We start from the raw sequence: 24,005 nt of genomic DNA on the forward strand, positions 1-24,005 counted from the left end.
CCCCCGACTCCCCGACACGATCGGGGCAAGAGGGAGCTCAAGCCCTCTTGCCCCCCCCACTCCCCGACACGATCGGGGCAAGAGGGAGCCCAAGCCCTCTTGCCCCCCCGACTCCCCGACACGATCGGGGCAAGAGGGAGCCCAAGCCCTCTTGCCCCGCCGATTCCCCAACTCCCCGACAATATCGGGCCAGGAGGGAGCCCAAGTCCTCCTGGCCACGGCGACCCCCTAACCCCACCCTGCACTACATTACGGGCAGGAGGGATCCCAGGCCCTCCTGCCCTCGACGCAAACCCCCCCTCCCCCCAACGACCGCCCCCCCCCAAGAACCTCCGACCGCCCCCCCAGCCAACCCGCGACCCCCCTGGCCGACCCCCACGACACCCCCAACCCCCTTCCCCGTACCTTTCTGTAGTTGGCCGGACAGACGGGAGCCAAACCCGCCTGTCCGGCAGGCAGCCAACGACGGAATGAGGCCGGATTGGCCCATCCGTCCCAAAGCTCCGCCTACTGGTGGGGCCTAAGGCGCCTGGGCCAATCAGAATAGGCCCGGGAGCCTTAGGTCCCTCCTGGGGGCAGGGCCTGAGGCACATGGTCGGGTTGGGCCCATGTGCCTCAGGCCCCGCCCCCAGGAGGGACCTAAGGCTCCCGGGCCTATTCTGATTGGCCCAGGCGCCTTAGGCCCCACCAGTAGGCGGAGCTTTGGGACGGATGGGCCAATCCGGCCTCATTCCGTCGTTGGCTGCCTGCCGGACAGGCGGGTTTGGCTCCCGTCTGTCCGGCCAACTACAGAAAGGTACGGGGAAGGGGGTTGGGGGTGTCGTGGGGGTCGGCCAGGGGGGTCGCGGGTCGGCTGGGAGGCGGTCGGAGGTTCTTGGGGGGGGCGGTCGTTGGGGGGGGGGGGGGGTTTGCGTCGAGGGCAGGAGGGCCTGGGATCCCTCCTGCCCGTAATGTAGTGCAGGGTGGGGTTAGGGGGTCGCCGTGGCCAGGAGGACTTGGGCTCCCTCCTGGCCCGATCGTGTCGGGGAGTCGGGGGGGGCAGGAGGGCTTGGGCTCCCTCTTGCCCCGATCGTGTCGGGGAGTCGGGGGGGCAAGAGGGCTTGGGCTCCCTCTTGCCCCGATCGTGTCGGGGAGTCGGGGGGGCAAGAGGGCTTGGGCTCCCTCTTGCCCCGATCGTGTCGGGGAGTCGGGGGGGCAAGAGGGCTTGAGCTCCCTCTTGCCCCGATCGTGTCGGGGAGTCGGGGGGGGGGGGCAAGAGGGCTTGAGCTCCCTCTTGCCCCGATCGTGTCGGGGAGTCGGGGGGGGGCAAGAGGGAGCCAGGCGGAGAGAGGGCAGTTAAGCGCAGTGCCTGCGCGGAAGGATGCAGCTCGGGCGACTTCGTTGTGTGAAACGAAGTTCGTTGTACGAATCAAGACATAAAGTTCGTTGTGCGCAGCGTTCGCTGTGCGAGGCGTCCGTTATGCGAGGCACCACTGTATATAATAGATAGTAGAGATAGGCACTCTCAGAATTCTGCATACCCAAAATCTCACCAAGATATTTCTGAAAAAGGATCTCAGGTAAGATTAAATGAGTTTTAGGAAAATTTATTATTCTTAGTTTTTTTGACCTAGCAGCATTCTCCATTGCTTCCAGCTTTAGGTGAATAGTATGTGAATCTTTCAATGCAGACATGGAGAATGATTGTTGGTTAACAACCTTTTTTCCCCCATAGTTGTCATAGTGGAGTCTAAAACCTTAATATTGGAATCTACATTCTCCAGTTTTTCTACAACTTCTCTGGAAAATTCTTCTGATTGGGATACAACCGTTTTCAATAATCTCTCCATCCTCGTGTTAAGCATCCAAATATCTTTCAAGGAAACCTCTTCCAGAATTTCATCTGAGCCTAACAGCCCCTCAGTTGAGGTAGTGAAACTTTTTGGCATTTTTGAAAAAACTAGACCTGTTTTGGTTGAAGGATCAGTGGCTTCAGCAGAAGCTCCAGGATCAACTTTGGATCCTGTTTCCTCAGAGGATTTAGGGGGGAGAGGAGGAGTTCATTCGGGAGAACTAAGAGAAATTCCTGAGAGCTGTTCTAATCTTTCTGATGCTTGTGGGGATTCTAAAAGATGACGGTCCATGGGATCTATCATTACCAATGTAGAAACTCTTTTCCCCATAGTTAACCTATCTAAGTAACCAAATTATTAAAGAAAAAAAAAAAGAGAGGAGAAAACACCCATAAATGATAGTTAGTTCAGCAAAAGGGAGTCTGCAGGTAGTTCTTTCCTCCCTTAGCAGATGCCCAGGAGTCAGCACACCTCCCAAAATACCACCAGTTCTCCAGTGTTTTTCAGACTGTTGGAGAGGACCCCAAATGATGTTAGAAGGTATCCTCAGCAGTGCCTGCCTGATTCTGGCACTGAAAGGAGGTTATAAAAACACAGCAGGAAATAAAGTTCAGAACACCTACTATATGAAACTACATTGATAACCCATAACCACAAGGATCAAGTTTAAATTAGGCATCCCTTCCTTTAAGATCCTACGAGGGAATGCCTCCAGCTACCTAACAGAGTTGGCCATCCTACTCCAGGGTGCCTCCAACAGATATTCCACCAGAAATCTTTCCATTTAAAATTCCCAGCATGCAGCAACCAGGTAAATTACTTATCAAACCAATATAAATTAGCAAAATGCTGGAACCAGCTACCATTTACACTATGATCTTGTGACCACTATCTCAGGTTCAGAAAACTTTTAAAAACATTTCTTTTTAGTATTTATATACCATTTAGAGTCTGTGGTTTACATTCAGGTACTCAAGCATTTTTTCCTATCTATCCCAGTGGGCTCACACTCTATCTAATGTACATAGGGCAATGGGGGATTGTGACTTGCCCAGGATCACAAGACAGGAAGCTAACCCTGAAGTAGCTGAAATGGGAACTGTAAAAGCCTCTTCCTAAACTAATGCAACTCCTAGGACAAAACAAAGAGTCAAACAATGACCTACTTGTACATGTAACTAATTATTTCAAATTATGACCTAACTGTATTACCGTATTTTTTGCTCCATAAGAAGCATTTTTTTCCCACCCAAAAGTGGGTGGAAATGTCCATGCGTCTTATGCAGCGAAGGTACTTTTTTTTTTTTTTTTTAAACACCCCACCCCCACGTACCATTTTAAATGCCCACGCCCCATAAGGCTCTCCCTAGCATCAGTGAGCACCGAAGCCTCCTCTTACCCACAGTGTCCAGATCCAGCGTCCCGCCCTAACAACGGGCAGGGCCTTACCTCCAAGCTGCTTCCTGACCCAGCGAGAGGTCGTCTTCCACGCTGTGACTGCCACTGACCTAATTACGGCAGCCTGCACAGCGAACTTAGCAGGCTGCCATTGGCCTCCGAAGAACGTTGCCCCTGCTGTGGTCCCACCCCTGACGTCCTATAACCTCCCCTCGGCTGCATCCCACCCCTTCTGATGCCCTTCTTGTTTCCGGCAGAGTAATTGCGGCTGAGGGAAAAGACGTTGCGTTGGAGGTGGCGGGACGCAGGAGAAGGGGAAAAGTACGGGCTCGATCACGGGCGACCTGAGAGATAAGTTTGAAGGTGGATTCCAAAGATGGCAGCAAACAATAAAGCAGAAAATACTGCTTCAAACTTATTAGGAAGTGGTGAAAAAACAGAAAAATTGGCAGATCAGGTCATGCAAAATACACAAGTCCTAGCAGCCCTTCAGAAACGGCTTGAAAATGTCTCATGCACTCTTTCAAGTTACACAGAAACTTTACCAAAAGGTAAGGCCCCGTCTGTTGCGAGGGCCCCAGTGGGATGCTGGATCTAGATATGGGGGGAGGGGGGAAGAGAGAGACAAAAAAGGACCTTGAGGAGGGGCGGGAAAACAGACTTGAAGACAGGGCATATGCTGGATTAGAGGGGGGAGAGAGGGGAGGACTCAAAATGTTAGCAGAAGGAAGATAGAGAGAGGGAGAAACCTGTAACAAAGGGGAGGCAGAAGAGAGGGGGGGGGGGGCGATATTGGACTTGGGGGTATAAAGAGGGAAGAGAGAGAAAGAGACTGCAGAGGTGGAAAGATTCTGGACCAGGGAGGGAGGAAGGAGAGAGAGGCAGAGAAAGCCCGAGAGAAAGAGAAAGAGAGAAAAAGAGAGAGAGACCTAGACCAAAGGGGAAAGACAGGAGGCAGATGCTGGACTATGGGAGGTGCAGACAGAGGGGGAGAGAGATGGAAGATCATAACAGAGGGGGGAGAGAGGGATACCTCAAACAAATGTGATGGTAGGTACAAAGGAGAACCGACACTGCAGCTGGGGAGGGTAAGCAGAGGGAAAAGAGATAGAGACCTGGACCCAAAGGGGCTGGAGCTGGTTTGTGAAAGAAATGTTGGATGCACAGTCAGAAGGAAGTCCAACCAGAAACTAATTAAATCACCAGACAACAAAGGTAGGAAAAATGATTTTATCTTCAATTTAGTAATCAAATTGTGTCAGTTTTGAGAATTTATAACTGCTGTGTATATATGAAAAATGAAAAAATTGCATTACAATTAGTAGGGGAGTGGGGACAGTGTGCAGAGCCTGGCAAGGAATGTGGGGTTGGATGCAGAGCCTGTCAGGGAGTGAGGGGGCTGGGTGCAGAGCCTGGTATATGTTAGTGCACAATTTGATTCAGAATGTTTTTTTCTTGTTTTTCTACTTTAAATCTGGGGTGCGTATTATGGTCAGGTACGTCTTATGGGGGCGAAAAAAAAGTAATAATTGTACTTATCCATTTGTACTAGCAACCCTATTGAATATTGTGACCAATTCAGGGCTAGTTCAGGGTTTTCTCCCTTGAATAGCAAGGATTTGCACTATGGTATGTTGAAGGCCCTGTCCCTTTAAGGGAGACAGATTCTTAAGGCAGGGACGTGTTGTATGAAGTTCCTGCTCTCCCACCCTAGCTTAGGAGACATGGTTTAGAGGAGGACTTTTCGTCAGACTCTACTCAGACTGCTGGACCTCAAAGCGGTAGTCCCAGTGCCACCTGAGGATATTTGCACTGGCAAGTACTTCATTTCGTGGTGCCCAAGAAAGAGGGGTCTTTTCGGCCCATTTTGGATCACAAAGGTGTCAGAGCGCTCCGGGTTCCATTCTTTCATATGGAAACCCTAAAGTCCAACCGGGGGAATTTCTTGCTGTCCAACCAGGGGAATTTCTGACTTCTCTCAATCTGATGGAGGCATATCTGCATGTTCTCATTTGGGCCTCCCATCAACGATTCTTTTGCTTAGCGATTTGGGGAGAGCATTATCAGCTTTGTGCGCTTCCCTTTGGTCTAGCTACAGTGCTACACACCATCATCAAGATTATGAGAGTGGTGGTGGCAGCGGCCTTACGCAAGGAGGGCATTCTGGTGCACTCCTAACTAGACAATTGGTTGATTCGAGCAAAGTTGTTGCAGGAGAGCTCGGGTTCTGGAGTTTCTGCAGTCCCTGGGCTGGGTGTCAACCTGTCCAAAAGCCGGTTGATTCCGTCTCAATGCTTGGAGTATCTTGGTGTTCTTTTTGACAAAAGTTTGGGAAGAGTTTTTCTTCCAGAGGCTAGGGTGTGCAAACTGCAGATGCAGATTTGCTCTCTGATGGGTTGCCGATGTCTGCCGGCACAAGACTTTCTTCAGGTCTTGCGGTCCATGGCAGCCTCCTTGAAAGTGGTCCAGTGGGCTCGGGCTCGCATGCATCCTGTTCAGTATGTGCTTATTTGGCTGTGGTCACCACAGATTTATGATCTGAACTCTCCGGTTCAGGGAGAGAGTCTCAATCAGTCCCAGTGGACAGTTCTTCTCACGGACACCAGTCTCCTCAGTTGGGGAACTCAATGTCTCGGTCACTCGGCTCAGGGCTGCTGGTGTCTTGGCCGATCAATGTTCTGGAGACCACAGCCATTCAGCTAGCATTGGTGGAATTCCAGTCCTTGCTGGAGGGCAAGTCTGTTTGAGCTCTCCCTCACAATGCCAATCGTCAGGGGGGCACCAAGAGTCATCTGGTGGTGCTGGAGTCCTCTCTGCTCATGGAATGGATAGAGGCTCATTTTTGGGACTTCTCGGCTTCCCACATTACAGGGGTGGACAATGTCCAGGTGTATTGTCTCAGTCATCATGTGCTGGATCCCAGTAAGTAGTGTCTCAGGCTAGAAGCCTTCGAGTTGATTATTCAGTCCTGGGGTCGGCCAATCATGGATCTCATGACCATGAGTATCGATGTCAAAGTGCTGAAGTTCTTTAGTCGGCGCAGGAATTTGCCAGGCTGAGGACCTGGATGCTATGGTACAGGCTTGGCCGATGGCCGACCTGCTGTGTGTCTTTCCTCTGTGGCCTCTGGTGGGCAGAGTTCTTCTTTGGATTGCCCGGCATGCAAGCCATATGATTCTTATGGCTCAGGATTGGCCCAGGCGCCCGTGGTATGCGGATCTGGTTCGTCTGCTAGTGGCAGATCCTCTCCTGCTGCCCCTCTCACCCAATCTTCTGACTCAGAGTCCCATTCCAATGTTCAATTCGAGTCCCTTTTTTTTGTCTTACGGCTTGGTTCTTGACAGGGCTCGGCTAAGGAAGAAGGGATACTTGGATAAGGATACCCACTCTCTTAGGGTCTCAGAGAATTTCCACCTCTCAGGCTTATGTTCGTGTTTGGCGTCTTTTTGAGGTGTTCCGCGTGTGGCATGGATTTCCGTCAAGCAACTTTGTCTCGCATCCTGGAGTTCCTGCAGGATGGCCTGGAGTAAGGCCTTGCCTGGTTCTCCCTTCGGGTGAAGACTGCAGTTTTGTACCACATTCTGCGTGGTAAGCGTTTGGCCTCCTCTCCAGATGTGATTCAGTTCTTGAGAGCTGCGAAATTGCTCCAGCCACCAGTTCGGCCATCGGTTCCTGTCTGGAATCTCAATGTAGTTCTCTGTGCTCATTCATCCTCTGTTTGAGCCTCTTGATGCCTGTATATTGAAAGACCTTACTCTTAAGGCAGTTTACTTGGTGGCCATTACTTCCGCGAGACGCGTTTCAGAACTACAGACTTTTTTGTGTATGCCTCCCTTCCTGGAGTTCTCTAGGGAGCAGGTCATACTGCAGCCGGTTCCTCCTTTCTTCCGAAGGTTATCTTGCTGTTTCATGTTAACCAGTTCATGGTCCTCCTCGTCTTGGGTAATTAGGAGGGCTCATTGGAGCAGAGGCAGTTGGATGTCCGTAGGGTCCTTCACTCTTATGCTCAGTGGACCCAGGAGTTCTGTAAGTCAGATCGTGTTTTTATCCTCTTAGTGCAATGGTCTCAAACTCAAACCCTTTGCAGGGCTACATTTTGGATTTGTAGGTACTTGGAGGGCCTCAGGAAAAATAATTAATGTCTTATTAAAAAAATGACAATTCTGCATGAGGTAACACTCTTTAAAGTTTATATATCTTTCCTTTTGGCTAAGTCTTAATAATATTGTAATTTATAGCTAAAGAGACATATGATCAAGAAACTGCTTTATTTTACTTTTGTGATTATGATAAACATACCGAGGGCCTCAAAATAGTACCTCGCGGGCTGCATGTGGCCCCCGGGCCACCAGTTTGAGATCACTGTCTTAGTGGGTCCTTGTAAGGCTTCCACTGCATGCTGGATCAAGGAGGCTATCGTTTCGGTGTACCTTCTCCAAAAGAAGCCTGTTCCAGAATTTCTCAAAGCTCATTTCACTTGGGGTCAAGCAGCTTCTTGGGCTGAATCTTCTCTTATACCTCCAGTGGATATCTGTAAAGCTGGATCTTCTCTCCATTCCTTTGTTCGACACTACTGTATGGACATTCAGGTGCATCGGGATGTAGTGTTCGGTGAGTGTGTTCTTGTGGTGGCCCTTCGGGGGTCCCACCCATGATAGTATTGCTTTGGTACGTCCCATCTGTTTCTGTGACAGTCTGGAGGGATGCTAAAGAAGGAGAAATTAGGTCCTTACCCGCTAGTTTTCTTTCTTTTAGTCCCTCCAGACCGGCACAGACCCCATCCTGTCATTTTACTTGGTATTTTCGCAAAGAGTATGGGTTTTTCTATGGGAATTGGTTGTTTTGGTTGTTCGGGGAGTTTAAAGAGAAGCGGCATTTGGTCCAGCTGGTTTAATTTGCAAACTGTAGGGCATTTCTGAAAGATTCTTGTTCTAATCAGTATCCAACAGTGTTTTTCCTTTTGTCTTCTCCTTGTAAGTGGGGAGTTGGGATGTTATTGGGGCTTTATTCAGCCTTGTTGTTTTCTGCTTGGCTATTTGTTAAGACTGATTGTAAGAGGGACTACACAACCCACTTGTACTGTAGCCAAAAGTTAGTGTCTCAGTCTCCACCTGCTGGTAGGAGCATAAACCATTCGTTTCTGTGCTGGTCTGGAAATTAGCAAGTAAGGACCTAATTTCTCCTTATATATGGTTTAAATATACAAATTAAACATTTTAGAAGTGGATATGAGTGGAATGTATCAGAGGGGGATAGATTGAATAAGGGAATGGTGGTAGGAAGGTGGTGGGAGTATTGACAAGTAGGTAAATTGGGCTCTGTGGGTATAATTGCATGGGTAGAGGGTGCTGGGTCTACAAGGGTTACAAGACATTCATACTCTCCTCTCCTTTACATACCATCTTATTCATCCTCAACCCCTCCTTTCTCATTCTCTTTCCTCCCCTTATCTACCATCTTCTTTTATCCTATTTATCTCCCTTCTTCTGCACATGCAGAAACTCCACTGTCATCCCTGACTTGCCTGTGCTGATGCATAAATCTCTCCTCAGTAGCATGAAGTTTTAAGTTTCAGAAGTGCATGTGAAATGCATCTTCCCTTTTTGTGGATATGTACCAAACTAGATGGGCATAAGCATGCATCTATGAATTTTTGAGTTACTGAACTTCATTTTCAGCTCAGTCAGCATCTACAATAAAAACCCACAACATGAATACATTTTGACAATTGATCTATATCAAAGGTGACATGCTGGTGGTATATGTCCAATTACATATACAAAACTTACCTAAATCCAAATTTGTCCATGGATACGGAGAGGTGCCTTGGCTGATTATAGCATTTGTAAGTATTTCTATCATCCATAGGAATGAGGTCCACATCACTGAACACAAAGCAGTCATAGGCATAGTCTTTCAAAGCTTCCACAAAACCTATGTTCAGAAGTTTAGCACGGTTGAATATTCCTTCTCCATCCTGCTTTAAAACAAAACAGTTAAAACTTTTATTAAGTGCATGTAAGAAATTTTAAGCATTGAAGAAAATTGGTGTAATAATAAGAAGGTGAAACAATGTCACATTAAGAGCAGAGACATTGGTAGAGGAAGATAAGTCTTAACAGTGTTTCTGTTTTCATCTTTATCACATCTTTGGGCATTTGATATGTGCCAAGAAAAAGTTTAGGTCTATCATGCAAAAGCCAAGAGGGGAGGAAAACCATTGGTTAAGCAGGTACTTTTCAAATCTCTGACAGCATAAAGCTTAAAGATAAACATCTGAAGTAACATAACACTAAACATTTAAATATGAAAACAGTAAGCCTTTCAAGAAAGATATTATATTAGTCTAGTCGAGATAGGAATAGGGATTGTACTAAAATTTGGAAAGCTTCTTATTTCAAAGTATTTTCTGATGGTTCTTAATGTTTTTATCACAAGGAAAGATTATTTGTTTGATTTATTACATTTTTTAAAAACAATTCTTTATTCATTTTATAACTTACATCAAGTACATCAATATTGATATTAACATTGTAACATAGATAATTCACTTTAGATTTTACAATTGATCTTTATCAAATTAAATTTATCCCCCTCCCTTCATTATATATTTCAGAAAATCATTGTCTTCAATAATAAAATCCCCCCTCCCCCTGCCCCATTTTTCATTTATACTTAACAGGAAAGAAAAATATATACTTATTCTTTACAATATTCTGATAATGGCCTACACACATCCTGAAATTTATTAAAATTCCCTTTTTGAATGGCTAAGTGTTCTTTCCATTTTATAAATATGGCATACTGAATTCCACCAAAAACAAAGTTCAGTCTATTCCAACTTTTTCAATTATGTGTTATTTGTTGTATGGCAACCCCTGTCAAAATGAGCAATAGTTTATTATTATTAGAGGATATTCGGCTCTTGGCCCTCATCGCCATGCCAAAAAATACTGTGTCATATGTTAATGCCACATGATTTTCTAATAAGCAATTTATCTGGCTCCAAATTGATTTCCAAAATTCCATAATAAATGGACAATAGAATAACAAATTGTCTAAAGTCCCTGCTTCAAGATGACAATGCCAGCATCTATCAGACATTTTAAACAGTTTTCCTCAAGAATAATCTTCCTCAGGCAATACTGAAAGAAATATCATTTTTAAAAAAAGGAAAATGAAAGAAATCCTAAATATATCTTCATTAGACCACAATAAAAAGTGGAAGGCCCAGATAGAGTGAAGAGAACCTCAAATTACAAGTAAAATGTAAATAAAAATTGGCATAGCAGCTTAAGTCCCACTTTTTCTAATAGCCATTGTAAAATAACTAAACAGTTCTAGAAACTAATTTCTTCAAATCCAGATAGGCTCGTAGCTGTTAAGGTGAAAAAAAAAATATATATTTTACTCCAAGATAGTTAATCATACACTTGCATGGATAAGCCAACAAAAATGAGGCACCAAGAGTCAACATTTCAGATCTCATAACCAAAAATAGTTTCCTTCTTTCCTGTGTAGCTCTTTCTGATGTTTCATATACCGTATTTTCGCGGATATAACGCGCACCATTGTAAAACGCGCACAGGGGTATAGCGCGCAGAAATCACGATGATATGTACAAAAACTTTTCTATACCGCGCTCAGGCATATAACGCGCATGCTGCCCGACTCTCCTTTCGCCCGCCCTGACTTTCCGTGCGCTGTCCCGACTCTCCGTTCACCCCCCCTGACTTCCGTGCACTGTCCTCCCTTGAAGTCCTGTCCCCCCTTGAAGGTCTGTCCCCATCCTGAAAGCCTGATGCCCCCCCCGACGTCCGATACATCCCCCCCCCCCCCGGCAGGACCACTCGCACCCTCACCCCGAAGGACCGCCGACTCCCCAACAATATCGGGCCAGGAGGGAGCCCAAACCCTCCTGGCCACGGCGACCCCCTAACCCCACCCCGCACTACATTACGGGCAGGAGGGATCCCAGGCCCTCCTGCCCTCGACGCAAACCCCCTCCCCCCAACGACCGCCCCCCCCCCCAAGAACCTCCGCCCGTCCCCCAGCCGACCCGCGACCCCCCTGGCCGACCCCCACGACACCCCCACCCGCCTTCCCCGTACCTTTGTGTAGTTGGGCCAGAAGGGAGCCCAAACCCTCCTGGCCACGGCGACCCCCTAACCCCACCCCGCACTACATTACGGGCAGGAGGGATCCCAGGCCCTCCTGCCCTCGACGCAAACCCCCCTCCCCCCCAGCCGACCCGCGACCCCCCTGGCCGACCCCCACGACCCCCCCACCCCCCTTCCCCGTACCTTTGGAAGTTGGCCGGACAGACGGGAGCCAAACCCGCCTGTCCGGCAGGCAGCCAACGAAGGAATGAGGCCGGATTGGCCCATCCGTCCTAAAGCTCCGCCTACTGGTGGGGCCTAAGGCGCGTGGGCCAATCAGAATAGGCCCTGGAGCCTTAGGTCCCACCTGGGGGCGCGGCCTGAGACACATGGTCGGGTTTGGCCCATGTGCCTCAGGCCGCGCCCCCAGGTGGGACCTAAGGCTCCAGGGCCTATTCTGATTGGCCCACGCGCCTTAGGCCCCACCAGTAGGCGGAGCTTTAGGACGGATGGGCCAATCCGGCCTCATTCCTTCGTTGGCTGCCTGCCGGACAGGCGGGTTTGGCTCCCGTCTGTCCGGCCAACTTCCAAAGGTACGGGGAAGGGGGGTGGGGGGGTCGTGGGGGTCGGCCAGGGGGGTCGCGGGTCGGCTGGGGGGGAGGGGGGTTTGCGTCGAGGGCAGGAGGGCCTGGGATCCCTCCTGCCCATAATGTAGTGCGGGGTGGGGTTAGGGGGTCGCCGTGGCCAGGAGGGTTTGGGCTCCCTTCTGGCCCAACTACACAAAGGTACGGGGAAGGCGGGTGGGGGTGTCGTGGGGGTCGGCCAGGGGGGTCGCGGGTCGGCTGGGGGACGGGCGGAGGTTCTTGGGGGGGGGCGGTCGTTGGGGGGAGGGGGTTTGCGTCGAGGGCAGGAGGGCCTGGGATCCCTCCTGCCCGTAATGTAGTGCGGGGGGGGGTTAGGGGGTCGCCGTGGCCAGGAGGGTTTGGGCTCCCTCCTGGCCCGATATTGTTGGGGAGTCGGCGGTCCTTCGGGGTGAGGGTGCGAGTGGTCCTGCCGGGGGGGGGGATGTATCGGACGTCGGGGAGTCGGCCGGGCAAGAGGGCTTGGGCTCCCTCTTGCTCCGATCGTGGATGCGGGTGCGGGTGGGAGCGCGTGCGAGCGGTCGTTCGGGGTGGGGGTGCGAGCGGTCCTGCTGGGGGGGTGAATCGGGCGTCGGGCGGGGTGGGAACTATGTTTAAAAACTTTTGTATACCGCGCTCAGGCATATAACGCGCGAGGGGTATGCGCGGTACGTAAAATCACGTATAACGCGCGCGTTATATCCGCGAAAATACGGTAATATAGATTCAAGTAAATCTGTAACATTCAAAACCTCTCTTATATTTGAATTAATTTCTTCTGTCTCTGGATTCACTACCATTTCTTTCTTTACTGGCAAATAAGAACATAAGAATAGCCTTACTGGGTCAGACCAATGGTCCATCAAGACTAGTAGCCCGTTCTCACGGTGGCCAATCCAGGTCACTAGCACCTGGCCAAAACTCAAGGTGTAGCAATATTCCATGCTACCAAAACATGGCAAGCAGTGGCTTCCCCCATGTCTTTCTCAATAACAGACTATGGACTTTTCTTTCAGGAACTTGTCCAAACCTTTCTTAAAACCAGCTATGCTATCCGCTCTTACCACATCCTCTGGCAACTTGTTCCAGAGCTTAACTATTTTCTGAGTGAAAAAAAATTTCCTCCTATTGGTTTTGAAAGTATTTCCGTGTAACTTCGAGTGTCCCCTAGTCTCTGTAATTTTTGACGGAGCAAAAAAATCAATCCACTTGTACCTGTTCTACTCCACTCAGGATTTTGTAGACTTCAATCATATCTTCCCTCAGCCGTCTCTTTTCCAAACTGAAGAGCACTAACCGTTTTAATCTTTCCTCATATGAGAGGACTTCCATCCCCTTTATCATTTGGTCATTCTTCTTTGAAACCTTTTCTAGCGCCACTATATATTTCTTGAGGTAAGGAGACCAGAATTGAACGCAATACTCCAAATGAGGTCGCTTCATGGAGCAATACAGGGGCATTATGACATTCTTAGTCTTGTTAACCATCCCTTTTTTAATAATTCCCAGCATTCTGTTTGCTTTTTTGGCCACCGTCGCACATTGGGCAGAAGTTTTCATCATATTGTCTACAATGATACCCAGATCCTTTTCTTGAGTGCTAACTAGTGCTGCCCGATTTGCGATTCGAATTGATTCACCGATTCACTTCGGGTGAATCGATTCGAATCGATTTAATTTTGTAAAAAAATTGAACTCACTGATTCATCTGCTCCCTTGCTAGAGACCCGTTCGAGCTTTCCCTCTGCCACCGGAATCCTTCCATCTAATGTAACTTCCGGTTTTGCAAAACCAGAAGTTATACCAGAAGCAAGGACTCCAGTGGCAGAGGGAAAGCCCGCAGTGTTCCCGCTAAGCTGCGCTGGGGTGCGCTGGCGCACAAAATATTACCTCGCAGCGCACAAGTTTCTCGTCACAGCGCACACAGTGTAGAGCACAGTTCTTCAACCGCCGGTCCGCAAACAAAATCTTGCCGGTCCGCGAAGGATTCGGTCCCCGCCGCAACGAAAGGCCGGCGTCAGCTGACTTGCAACTTCCTGTTGCAGTCGCTGTGCCGGGACTCCTGCCTTCGCCGGGACTCCTGCCTTCCACCGCGTTTGCCTCCTGCCTTGTCTCCGCACCTCCAGACCAGCAGCGGCAGCTGTGTATGCTTTTAACTTCGGCACAGAGCTGCCCCTAATCAATAGTTTAGCGCGGTTTCATAAGGCAGCCTCGGGGCCTTTGCTAGGCCGGCCCACATCGCATCATCGAAGCGGGCCAGCTATCAAAGGCCCCGAGGCTGCCTCATGAAACCGTGCTAAACTATTGATTAGGGGCAGCTCTGTGCCGAAGTTAAAAGCATACACAGCTGCCGCTGCTGGTCTGAACTCTTGGGCCGCTGAAGGAGGGCAAAAAGCAGCTATCCTGGAGGTTTCCCTTCCTCTCGCCTTTACAGGTTCCTTTTTTCCACCTTTTTTTTTTTCCTTCAAACGGCAACGGGCCCCAGCATCGACATCAATCAAGTAAGTTCCACTGTCAATCAAGCGGTTCTGCTCGGCCAAAGCTTCCCCTGTGACATGAGCCACCCTCAGGGGAAAGAAAGTGACCCACAAAGGTGAGGGGAAGGGGGGCAGATGATGGAAGTTGGGGGGGGGAGAGAGAGAGAGAGAGAGAAGGGGCAGATGATGGAATGGAGGAGATGAGAGAGAGAGAGAAGGGGACAGATGATGGAAGTGAGAAGAAGGGAGAGAGAGCAGAAGGCAGATGGATGTCAGTTGAGAAGGGAGAGCAGATGCTGAATGGAAGTGGGGAAAGAACACATACTGGATGGAAGGAGGAGATAAATAAAGGGGGAAGAAAATAGTAAGATAATGGAGGGGTGAGGGAAAGGGGTGACAAGCTGTGTGTAGACACAGTGAAAAGAGGGAAACGGGACTAAATAGTAAGAAAGAATTTAATTTAGATGGAGGCAGAAAATAGAGAAGGAAGACCAGAGAAGAAAAGGGAAGAGAGAGCAGAGAATGATCAGATCTGAGTGGAGGAAATGAGAAGAGAGATATGCTAAAAACCACAGGGGGGAGGGAAGGATAGAGATGCCAGACCATGAGGGGAACAGAAGGAAGATGATGGATGCTAGACCAAATTGGGGGGTGGGGGGGGGGGGCAGGAGGAGAGATGGCAGGGAAAGACAGACAGTGAATGGAAGGGGCAGATGCTGGACTGAAGAGACAGAGAAGGTTAGCATGCTGCTGTACCGGGCCATGGTACGCCCTCACCTGGAGTACTGCGTCCAGCACTGGTACTTTAAGAAGGACACGGTACTACTCGAAAGGATCCAGAGAAGAGCAACTAAAATGGTTAAGGGGCTGGAGGAGTTGCCGTACAGCGAAAGATTAGAGAAACTGGGCCTCTTCTCCCTTGAGCAGAGGAGATTGAGAGGGGACATGATAGAAACATTCAAGGTACTGAAGGGAATAGACTTAGTAGCTAAGGCAGGGAGAACGAGAGGGCACTCTCTAAAGTTGAAAGGGGATAGATTCCATACAAACGTAAGGAAGTTCTGTGGTAGAAAGCAACATATTTATTTGGCTCATAACTTGCTGGCGCCCGATATTTTTAGCTCACAGTGAAAAAAGTTTGCTCACAACACCCGCCCGCTTAGAGGGAACACTGCCTCTGGGAGCAAAACGGCGTCAACAAGGTGATTTTTAATTGGATGGCTAGAAGCAGATGCCCGCGCCTCATCTTCCTGCATGCACGCTCATGCTTCCCCCCGGAGCCCGGCAAACGCCCCTGATCCGCCACCTGCATGCATCGTTCTTGCTGCTGCTGCTGCTCAGGGGCACGCGTCTGCTCTTCCAGGTCCTGCCAGCAGCTGGCCTTTCATCGGCCACATGACGGCCAGAGCCCCGCGCACCTGTGAGCACCGGGTGACATGGTGCCGCATGGGTGCTCCACGAAGAGCGGTGCGTGCGCATTGGGAAGTGCTGCAGTGCGGAGACGCTTCTCATGCGGCTTTTGCAAGGCCCGCATCTTCTGCAGCTCACAGGAAAAGTGTATGACCGCTGTGTGAAGCGCCCGGAGCTCTTGGTAGGTGCCACAATACACAAGTGTTGCCCTCTGCCAGCAAAATACTGGGCTTCTGTGATGGGAATCAGAGCTGGGGGGAGAGGGGATATGGACTTGAAATTGGTGGACTGGAGAAGGAGAGAAGATGGAGGGGGGAAGATGGATGGACTTGGGGGAGGGAGGGATGGACTTGGGGGAGAGGGGAGTTAGGGGAGGGAGACTGGAAATGGGGGGAGGGATAGAAGAAATAATGGATCTAAAAACAGAAGAGAGAGAGAGATGGTGGATAATGGGATTTAGGGAGGGAAGGAACAGAAAGGGAGAGAAGTTGTACACGGGGGAGGGGGGTAGAGATACTGTATAGGAAGGTAGTTGGGAAGAGAAAGGGAGAGCTGGTGGAAACTGGGGTGGTGGGGAAGGAGGGAAATATGCTGGATGAAAGGGTAGTTGAGAAAAGGTGGATCTGGGGATGGAGAAGAAAAAAAGGAAAGATGCCAGACCTCCAGGAGAGGGAAGGGAAACAGAAGGGGAGGACAGAGATAGAAGATGGATGGTTAGCACAAAGAAAGAAGGAGATCCTGGCAAGTGAGTTATCAGAAGACAACCAGAGCCTGGGACCAACAAGATCTGAATAATGACCAGACAACAAAAGGTAGAAAAATAATTTTATTTGTGTATCCTGCCAGAGGTGGTGTTAGATCAAGAACGTGAGCTAGGATTTAATAGAGAGGAAAAGTCTTTTTTGTTTAATTTGTTTACACCACAGCATCAGTGTGGGTAGGAGAGGTGCAAAGGGAGTGAAGAGGTTATAAAATAAACCCACCAGGATGTTTGAAAAAAAATACCCATTTGGGCAGGAAAATTGAATCGAATCGAAAAATCAATTCAATAGGCTGAATCGAATCGAAATATTTTTTCCTGAATCGGGCAGCACTAGTGCTAACCCCCAAGGTGGACCCTAGCATCTGGTAATTGTGATTCAGGTTATTCTTCCCAATGAACATCACTTTGCATTTGTCCACATTAAATTTTATCTGCCACTTGGACGCCCAGTATTCCAATTTCCTAAGGTCTGCCTGCAATTTTTCACAACCCACATGCGTTTTAACAAATTTGATTCACAGGCAGAATTTTGTCAGGGGAAAATCTCAAAACCTCAGTTAAATATTTCTTAAATATTTTCAAAGGAGTTATTCCAGAGACTTTGGAAAATTAAAAAAAAAAATAAGTATATTCAATTTATGATTGTAATCCTCTAATTGTTCAATCTTTCTATTTAACAAAATCTTATCTTTAACAAGTCCTGATGTTAAATCTTGAAGGTTTTTAACATTATCTTTAATTTGCTTCAATTCAGAAGTAAACTCTTCTTTTGTGCCATCTATTTTTTTTTGCCCAAAGTACTATCCACAGTACTCACGAGAGCAGCAACCTCCTGTGAAGATTTAGTGACTGCAGTGTTCAGCTTCGAGAGAACTTCCCAAAAGCTCTCTAAAGTCACCACCACTGGCTTCTCCAATTGAGAACTCTCCGTAGTTAATCTCAAGATACCTCTGCTCTCCCATACTTCACACGGCAACAGTCCCTCAAAACGGGATTTCCCCTGTGAGTTCATTTCCACAAGATTCTCCATGCTGGGCCGCAGGCAAAGCAGGATGTGGTGGTAGAACAGCTTCCGGAGGAGATGACAAGATTTTCTAGTCCAGGTGTTTGGTATCTCTTCTTCCCAAGGACACAGAAGACAACTCTCCAGATAGTTAGGACATGGGACTTAGAGCAGTGGCAAACCTCAGAATTCACTGCTGAGTAAAAGAGGAAATTTTCACTACCGAGGAATTAGGTCAGACATTCCCTTTAAGCTTGTCATTAGGCATAGCGGCTTCAAAGGTAAAAGTATAAAGCTTCAGCTTAGACACGTTGGAGACGCTGCCACCTTGCTGCCACCATCTTCCCCCCCCCTCCAAGATAAAAGAAAAATTGTTTTATTATTGATTGTACATGGCTTTTCATGGATAGATGATTATCTATCTCTACTCCTAAGATTTAGGACTGTATTTCTAACAGAAAGTCTGTTTTCTACTGTGATCCTTGGAGTGTAGTGTGGGTCAGTTGAGGGTCCTAGCCAAAGGAATTTGGAATCTGGTTTTGTTCTTATTTAGTTTGAGGTCCGGTTTTCTATGATGTGAGCATATTTTTTGACAGTAGTGGGGGTACTGACTAATGCAGCTGTTAAGAATATAAGAAAAACATAAGAATTGCTATACTGGGACTGACCAAAAGTCCATCAAGCCCAGTATCCTGTTTCCAACAGTAGCCAACCCAGGTCTCCAATAGTAAAACATATTTTATGCTGCGTATTATAGGAATAAACAGTGGATTTCTCATAACGGCCTATGGACTTCTCCTTTAGGAAATTATCCAAGACTTTTTTTAGACCTCACTAAGCTGATTTTACCATATTCTCCAGCAATGAATTCCAGAGTTTAATTACATGTTATGTGAAGAAATATTTTCTCCAGTTTGTTTTAAATCTATTACTTGGTAGCTTCATCGCATGCCTCCTAGTCCTAGTATTTTTGGAAAGAGTGAACAAGCGATTCACATCTACCCTCTCCACTTCATTCAGTATTTTATTGACCTCTATCATATCACCCCTGAGCCGTCGTCTTCTCCAAGCTGAAGAGCCCTAGCTGCTTTAACTTCTCCTCATAGGGAAGTCGTCTCAAACCTTTTATCATTTTCGTCATCCTTCTCTGTACCTTTTCTAATTCTGCTATCTTTTTTGAGATATGATGACCAGAACTGCACAGTATTCAAGTTGCAGCCATATCAGAGCAATACAAGAGCATTATAACATTTTCATCTTTGTTTTCCATTCCTTTCCAGATAAATCCTAACATTCTATTTGCTTTCTTAGTCACCGCCGCTCATTTGAGCAAAGGGTTTCAATGTATCTTCAACAATGACACCTAGATCCTTTTCCCAGGCAGTGACTCCACACACAGAACCCAGGATCACGTAGCTATAATTAGGGTTCCTCTTTCCCATATGCACCATTTTCCACTTGCTCACATTAAAATACAATATAAACAAATAACAGTGAACAGAAATAAGTGATGCATACATCACCGGAAAGAATTATAATAGACATTAGGTCATGTGACTGTAGGGTCGACTATTTCTTGTTAAAAGAAATAAAAGAGCTGGATTGTTTGGCAATATAAAACTCACATCTGTAAAGCAAACAAATCTGGTTCCACCATCTGGCATAGGTAACTTGTGAGAGGTCTTTCCAAGATCCACAAATGGTTTTTAATGCAGCAATGAGCAAGGAATCAAACAATTCAGCATCAAAATCATTTAAAGCAGAATTGACAGAGGCACTTTTCAGGACAATGGTTGCATAAGAAAAATATGCCAAAATAAAACTGGAAACCCCCAAACAAACTCAGCAAGTATTTCATTTTGTACTAAATACAATTGGTGGCATAACCATGAGAGGGGACTAGGCCTCCCACTTTGAGCTTAGCTCTCCTCAAAATGAACATCTCCCTTGCTGTAGCTGATGGGACAGTTTTTCCATCTTGGACCCAGTTTCTGCTTTTGTCTATCTTCTACTAATTCTCTTTCCAGGCCTCAGGAACCCCAATTCTATCCCCACAGGAGTCCCGTGAGCCTCGGAGGGGGATCCCTGCGGGAGTCCCATAGACCTGGAGGGGATCCCCATAGGAGTCCCATAGACCTCGGGCGGGACCCGCAGGATTCCCGCAATCCCCGTGCAGACCTCTACTCTAAATCATTGATAAATATGTTAAAAAGCAGTGGGCCCAGCACAGTCCCCTGGGGAACCTCACTATTTAGCCCAAAAGATCACACCCTATAATATCTAAAGAATGTCCAATTTATCACATATGTAGTAGTTGTAGCTCATACAGCAGTTGCTGAATATCAGAAGCAACTAGATGCATTGTATAATAGGGCGCTGGGTTTAAGATGCCTGTAGGAAAAGGTGAAAAATTTAAGGATGATGGTAAGTACAGTCGACCCCGCTTAAGAATATACCCCTCGGACCGGGTCACCACGTGCGCTTAAACGGAGTGTGCACTTACTAGGAGTGGGGCGGGGAGGGTAGGGGGAGGATATAGCTAAGCCGGCTCAGTTTAAATATGGGCTGATGGAGCCTAAAGTACAGGAAAGCTATACCCTACAGCTTGCATGGAAGCAGAGCACTCACTTTCCCAGCTGTCCCAGCACTTAAGCTAGCCATTCCCACTTAGAACGTGATTGCATTTAACCAGAGTGAACGTAACGTGAAAAAATAGAGGTTGGACCTATGACATCAGTGTACATGAATGTCTATTTTGAAAAATTGCGAGCCATGAATCGAGGGTGATATACTCACATGGATTAAAAACTGGTTGGTGGATAGGAAACCGAGTGTGGTGAATGGACAATACTCAGACTGGAAAAGTGTCACGAGTGGAGTGCCGCAGGGTTCAGTGCTCGGGCCTGTGCTCTTCAACATATTCATAAACAACCTAGAAATTGGCACGACGAGTGAGGTGATTAAATTTGCGGATGATACAAAGTTATTCAGAGTAGTGAGGACATAGAAGGATTGCAAAGACCTACAACGAGACAAACACACTCGAAGAATGGGCCGCGAAATGGCAAATGAGGTTCAACGTGGATAAGCGCAAGGTGATGCATGTCGGTAACAAAAATCATATGCACGAATACAGGATGTCCGGTGCTATACTCGGAGAGAGCCCCCAGGAAAGAGACTTGGGAGTATTTGTAGACAAGTCAATGAAGCCATCCACGCAATGTGTGGCAGCGCCAAAAAGGGCAACCAGTATGCTAGGAATGATTAAGAAGGGGATCACAAACAGATCTGAGAAAGTTATCATGCCACTGTACCGGTCCATGGTACGCCCCCACCTGGAATACTGCGTCCAACACTGGTCGCCGTACATGAAAAAGGACATAGTACTACTCAAAAGGGTCCAGAGAAGAGAAACAAAAATGGTTATGGGACTGGAGGAGTTGCTGTACATTGAGAGGCTAGAGAAACTGGGCCTCTTCTCTCTTGAAAAGAGGTGACTGAGAGGAAACATGATCGAAACATTCAAGATATTGAAGGAAACTGACTTAGCAGAGAGAGAGAGAGATTGTTTAACTTTCTCCAAGATGGAGAGAACGAGAGGGCACTTGCTAAAGTTAATAGGATAGATTCTGTACAAACTTAAGGAAGTTCTTCTTTACCCAGAGAGTGGTATAAATCTGGAACGCTCTTCCAGAGGCTGTTATAGGGGAAAGCACCCTTCAGGGATTCAAGAAAAGGTTAGATAAGTTCCTGCTGGACCAGAACATACAGAGGTAAGACTAGACTCAACTAGGGCACTGGTCTTTGACCTAAGGGCCGCTGTGTGAGCGGACTGCTGGGCACGATGGACCACTGGTCTGACATAGCAGCGGCAAATCTTATGTCCTTATGTGTGCTTATTTGAATTGCAAATATCTGGAGTTTACATCCATTGACTTTAATTTTTAAAAAACGGGACCGTGGTGGTAGGTTGCAAATAACCGAAGCATGCGCTGAGGTGGAGTTGACTGTATGTTGGGCAGGATGAGACTTTCTAAGAGAGAGGATATTTGAAAGAGACCTCTGGGAGGAAGGGGGTTGGGAGAGGCAGGCTGGTTAATGATGGTTAATTGATAATGTTTGCAGTTATATTTGTATGACATTGGGAGGGTTATACTGGATGTTTATCCTCTCCTACTCTCTTCCCTTTGTAATTCACCTCTGGAGCTGGTGACCTCCATGAAATACTTAGTAGAGAATAACACGGGGAAAAAAATCTATCTTCGTCACTGCCCCGTCCCCTTCACCACTACGTCCCCACCGTCCCCTTCACCGCCCCATCCCCGCAGCATCCACCCTTCCCTCTCGCCACCTCACCGCCCTTCAGCAGCCCGAGAATCTCCCTCCCTCCCCCTTACCTTTGCGGCGTAAAGAAACTTAAGGGAGGGAAGGCACACAGTCACTGATCACACGCGCGGCCCCTTCCCTCCCTCCGGCCAAATCTATCTTTCTCCTTCCCCCTTACCTTCGCGGCGCTTTAGAAAAGAAACTGATGCCGGTGAAGCCTGCCTGTGCCGCCTTGCAGTCGCGCATGTGTGGGCGGAAGCTTCTCCTCTGACAATTGTCATTTTATAAACATAAATAAAACAGAGCAAGATTCAACAAAACCTATCTCCCCTCCCTTTCACAAATATCCCCTTCACTATTGTGAAAACTGAACAAACCAAACTGAACAAACCAAACTGAACATTACTACAGAATGCTACATAGAAAAATCAAGCTAACAGAATACTTTGTCACACATGGCAAGAATAATGTTAGGGGAGTGCAACTAGGGCAACTGCCCCCTGGTCAGAGAGAGAGAGTTCTAAGCCAGCTGGAAGCTAAAGAAGCACAGCCTGCACTTTGCAGTCCCCAGTTATGTCTAATACCAGCTCTAGCAGGATACATATTTTAAATCTGAAATATTCTAATAACAAAATATAAAATAAATTTATTTTTTTCTTTTTGTTGCCTGGTAATTTTATTCTTCAAATCACATTGGTCTCAGGCTTTGGTTTTAGGTTCCTTCTGTCTTCATTGTGGCATGGCTGGCTCCTGAAGGTAAAGTAGGTGTAAGAGGAGCTGGGGAGAAGATGCGAAGTCTGACACGGGAGCAATTTTTTTTTACCACAGAAGTAAGACTTTCACAGCTCCCACGGGGTGGTAAAAGGTCTTGTCCCCATTCCCGTGGGGCAGTGAAAGGTCTTGTCCCCATTCCCGTGGGGCAGTGAAAGGTCTTGTCCCCATTCCTGCGGTAAACCAGTTGCAAATTTCTCCATTCCTGCAGAGACCCGCGGTTTACTGCGATAAATGGTCCCCGTGTCATTCTCTAATACTTAGGCATATGTTTTGATTCACAGCTCACATTTAGTCCACAAATCTCTATCATTCATGCTTGATTCCTTTCTTTCGGTTATTTTTCACACCTTGATGAGTCATCTTGTCCTACTTTACTGTATGCGCTGGTCTCTTCATGTCTTGATTATAGTAACGTTATTTTCTCAGGATTTCCCAAGGCTTTGCTTAAAAAGCTTCAGGTTGTTCTAAATATTTTGATCTGTTTATTTACTCATGCATGTAATAATAATAATTTTATTCTTATATACCGCCATGCCAATCGAGTTCTAGGCGGTTCACAACAATTACATTAGGATCCGCATTGACATGCCGATTTACAAACAATGTATTGGATTTACAACAACTTCCGCCGAACATGGCTGAAGAAGCGGAAGTGGGAAGGAGAGAAGGAGGTTTGATCATATTTCTCCACTTTTGGTGAAGCATTACTGGCTGCTTGTTTCCCTTTGTATCCACTTTAAGATTCTTACTCTAGTTCATAAAGTTCTTCACATCGGTATTCCCCCATACCCTATCCAGACCTCTTTTGTTCAGCCTTTGCACGTCACCTCCAGGTACCGCCAGTATACTACTCTCATCTAGAAGTAACTTGCCATTCTGCCTTCTTTCACATGACCCTCTCCCTTTGGAATGCCCTCCCTGCTGCCCTTTGTGTTGAACATCCTTACTGTGCTTCAGGACTGCTCTGAAGATTCATTTGTTCACCATGACCTTGTCTTCCTTTGGTGTCTGAGGGCCCCAACGGAAGTTCTCTACTCTGAAATTTCTGTACAAGAAAAAGCCCCCCCTTGATACAGCCTTCGGGTGAAACATGTCGGAATGACAGGTCCCTTCCCGATAACTATTGACAAAGGGAAAACTCAGAAAATGCAGAAAAAAAGATAAGTTGAAAGATTATTTATTTATTTACTCAAGCACTGAAGTATAGAAGCACTAAAGCACTTTATATAAAACATAACGGTCTGATGAGGAGGCTAGTGCCACATAGTATTTGGCCACTCAAACCAATTGGCTAATACTGGCA

At 47.3% G+C, this 24,005-nt stretch overlaps 1 protein-coding gene across 2 annotated transcripts in view; it reads right to left on the reverse strand.

Moving 5' to 3' along the window:
• B4GALT1 (beta-1,4-galactosyltransferase 1) overlaps positions 1-24,005 on the reverse strand; it is a 203,730-nt gene that overhangs the window by 39,296 nt on the left and 140,429 nt on the right. The window contains exon 3 of one of the 2 annotated variants that reach the window (XM_033918237.1): positions 9,020-9,210. In XM_033918237.1, coding sequence (XP_033774128.1) covers positions 9,020-9,210 — 191 coding nt within the window. The remainder of the gene's footprint in view (positions 1-9,019; positions 9,211-24,005) is intronic. The other variant, XM_033918247.1, reaches the window with a different exon arrangement.

Source organism: Geotrypetes seraphini, chromosome 1 (assembly GCF_902459505.1).
Source record: "Geotrypetes seraphini chromosome 1, aGeoSer1.1, whole genome shotgun sequence".
Lineage (NCBI taxonomy): Eukaryota > Metazoa > Chordata > Amphibia > Gymnophiona > Dermophiidae > Geotrypetes > Geotrypetes seraphini.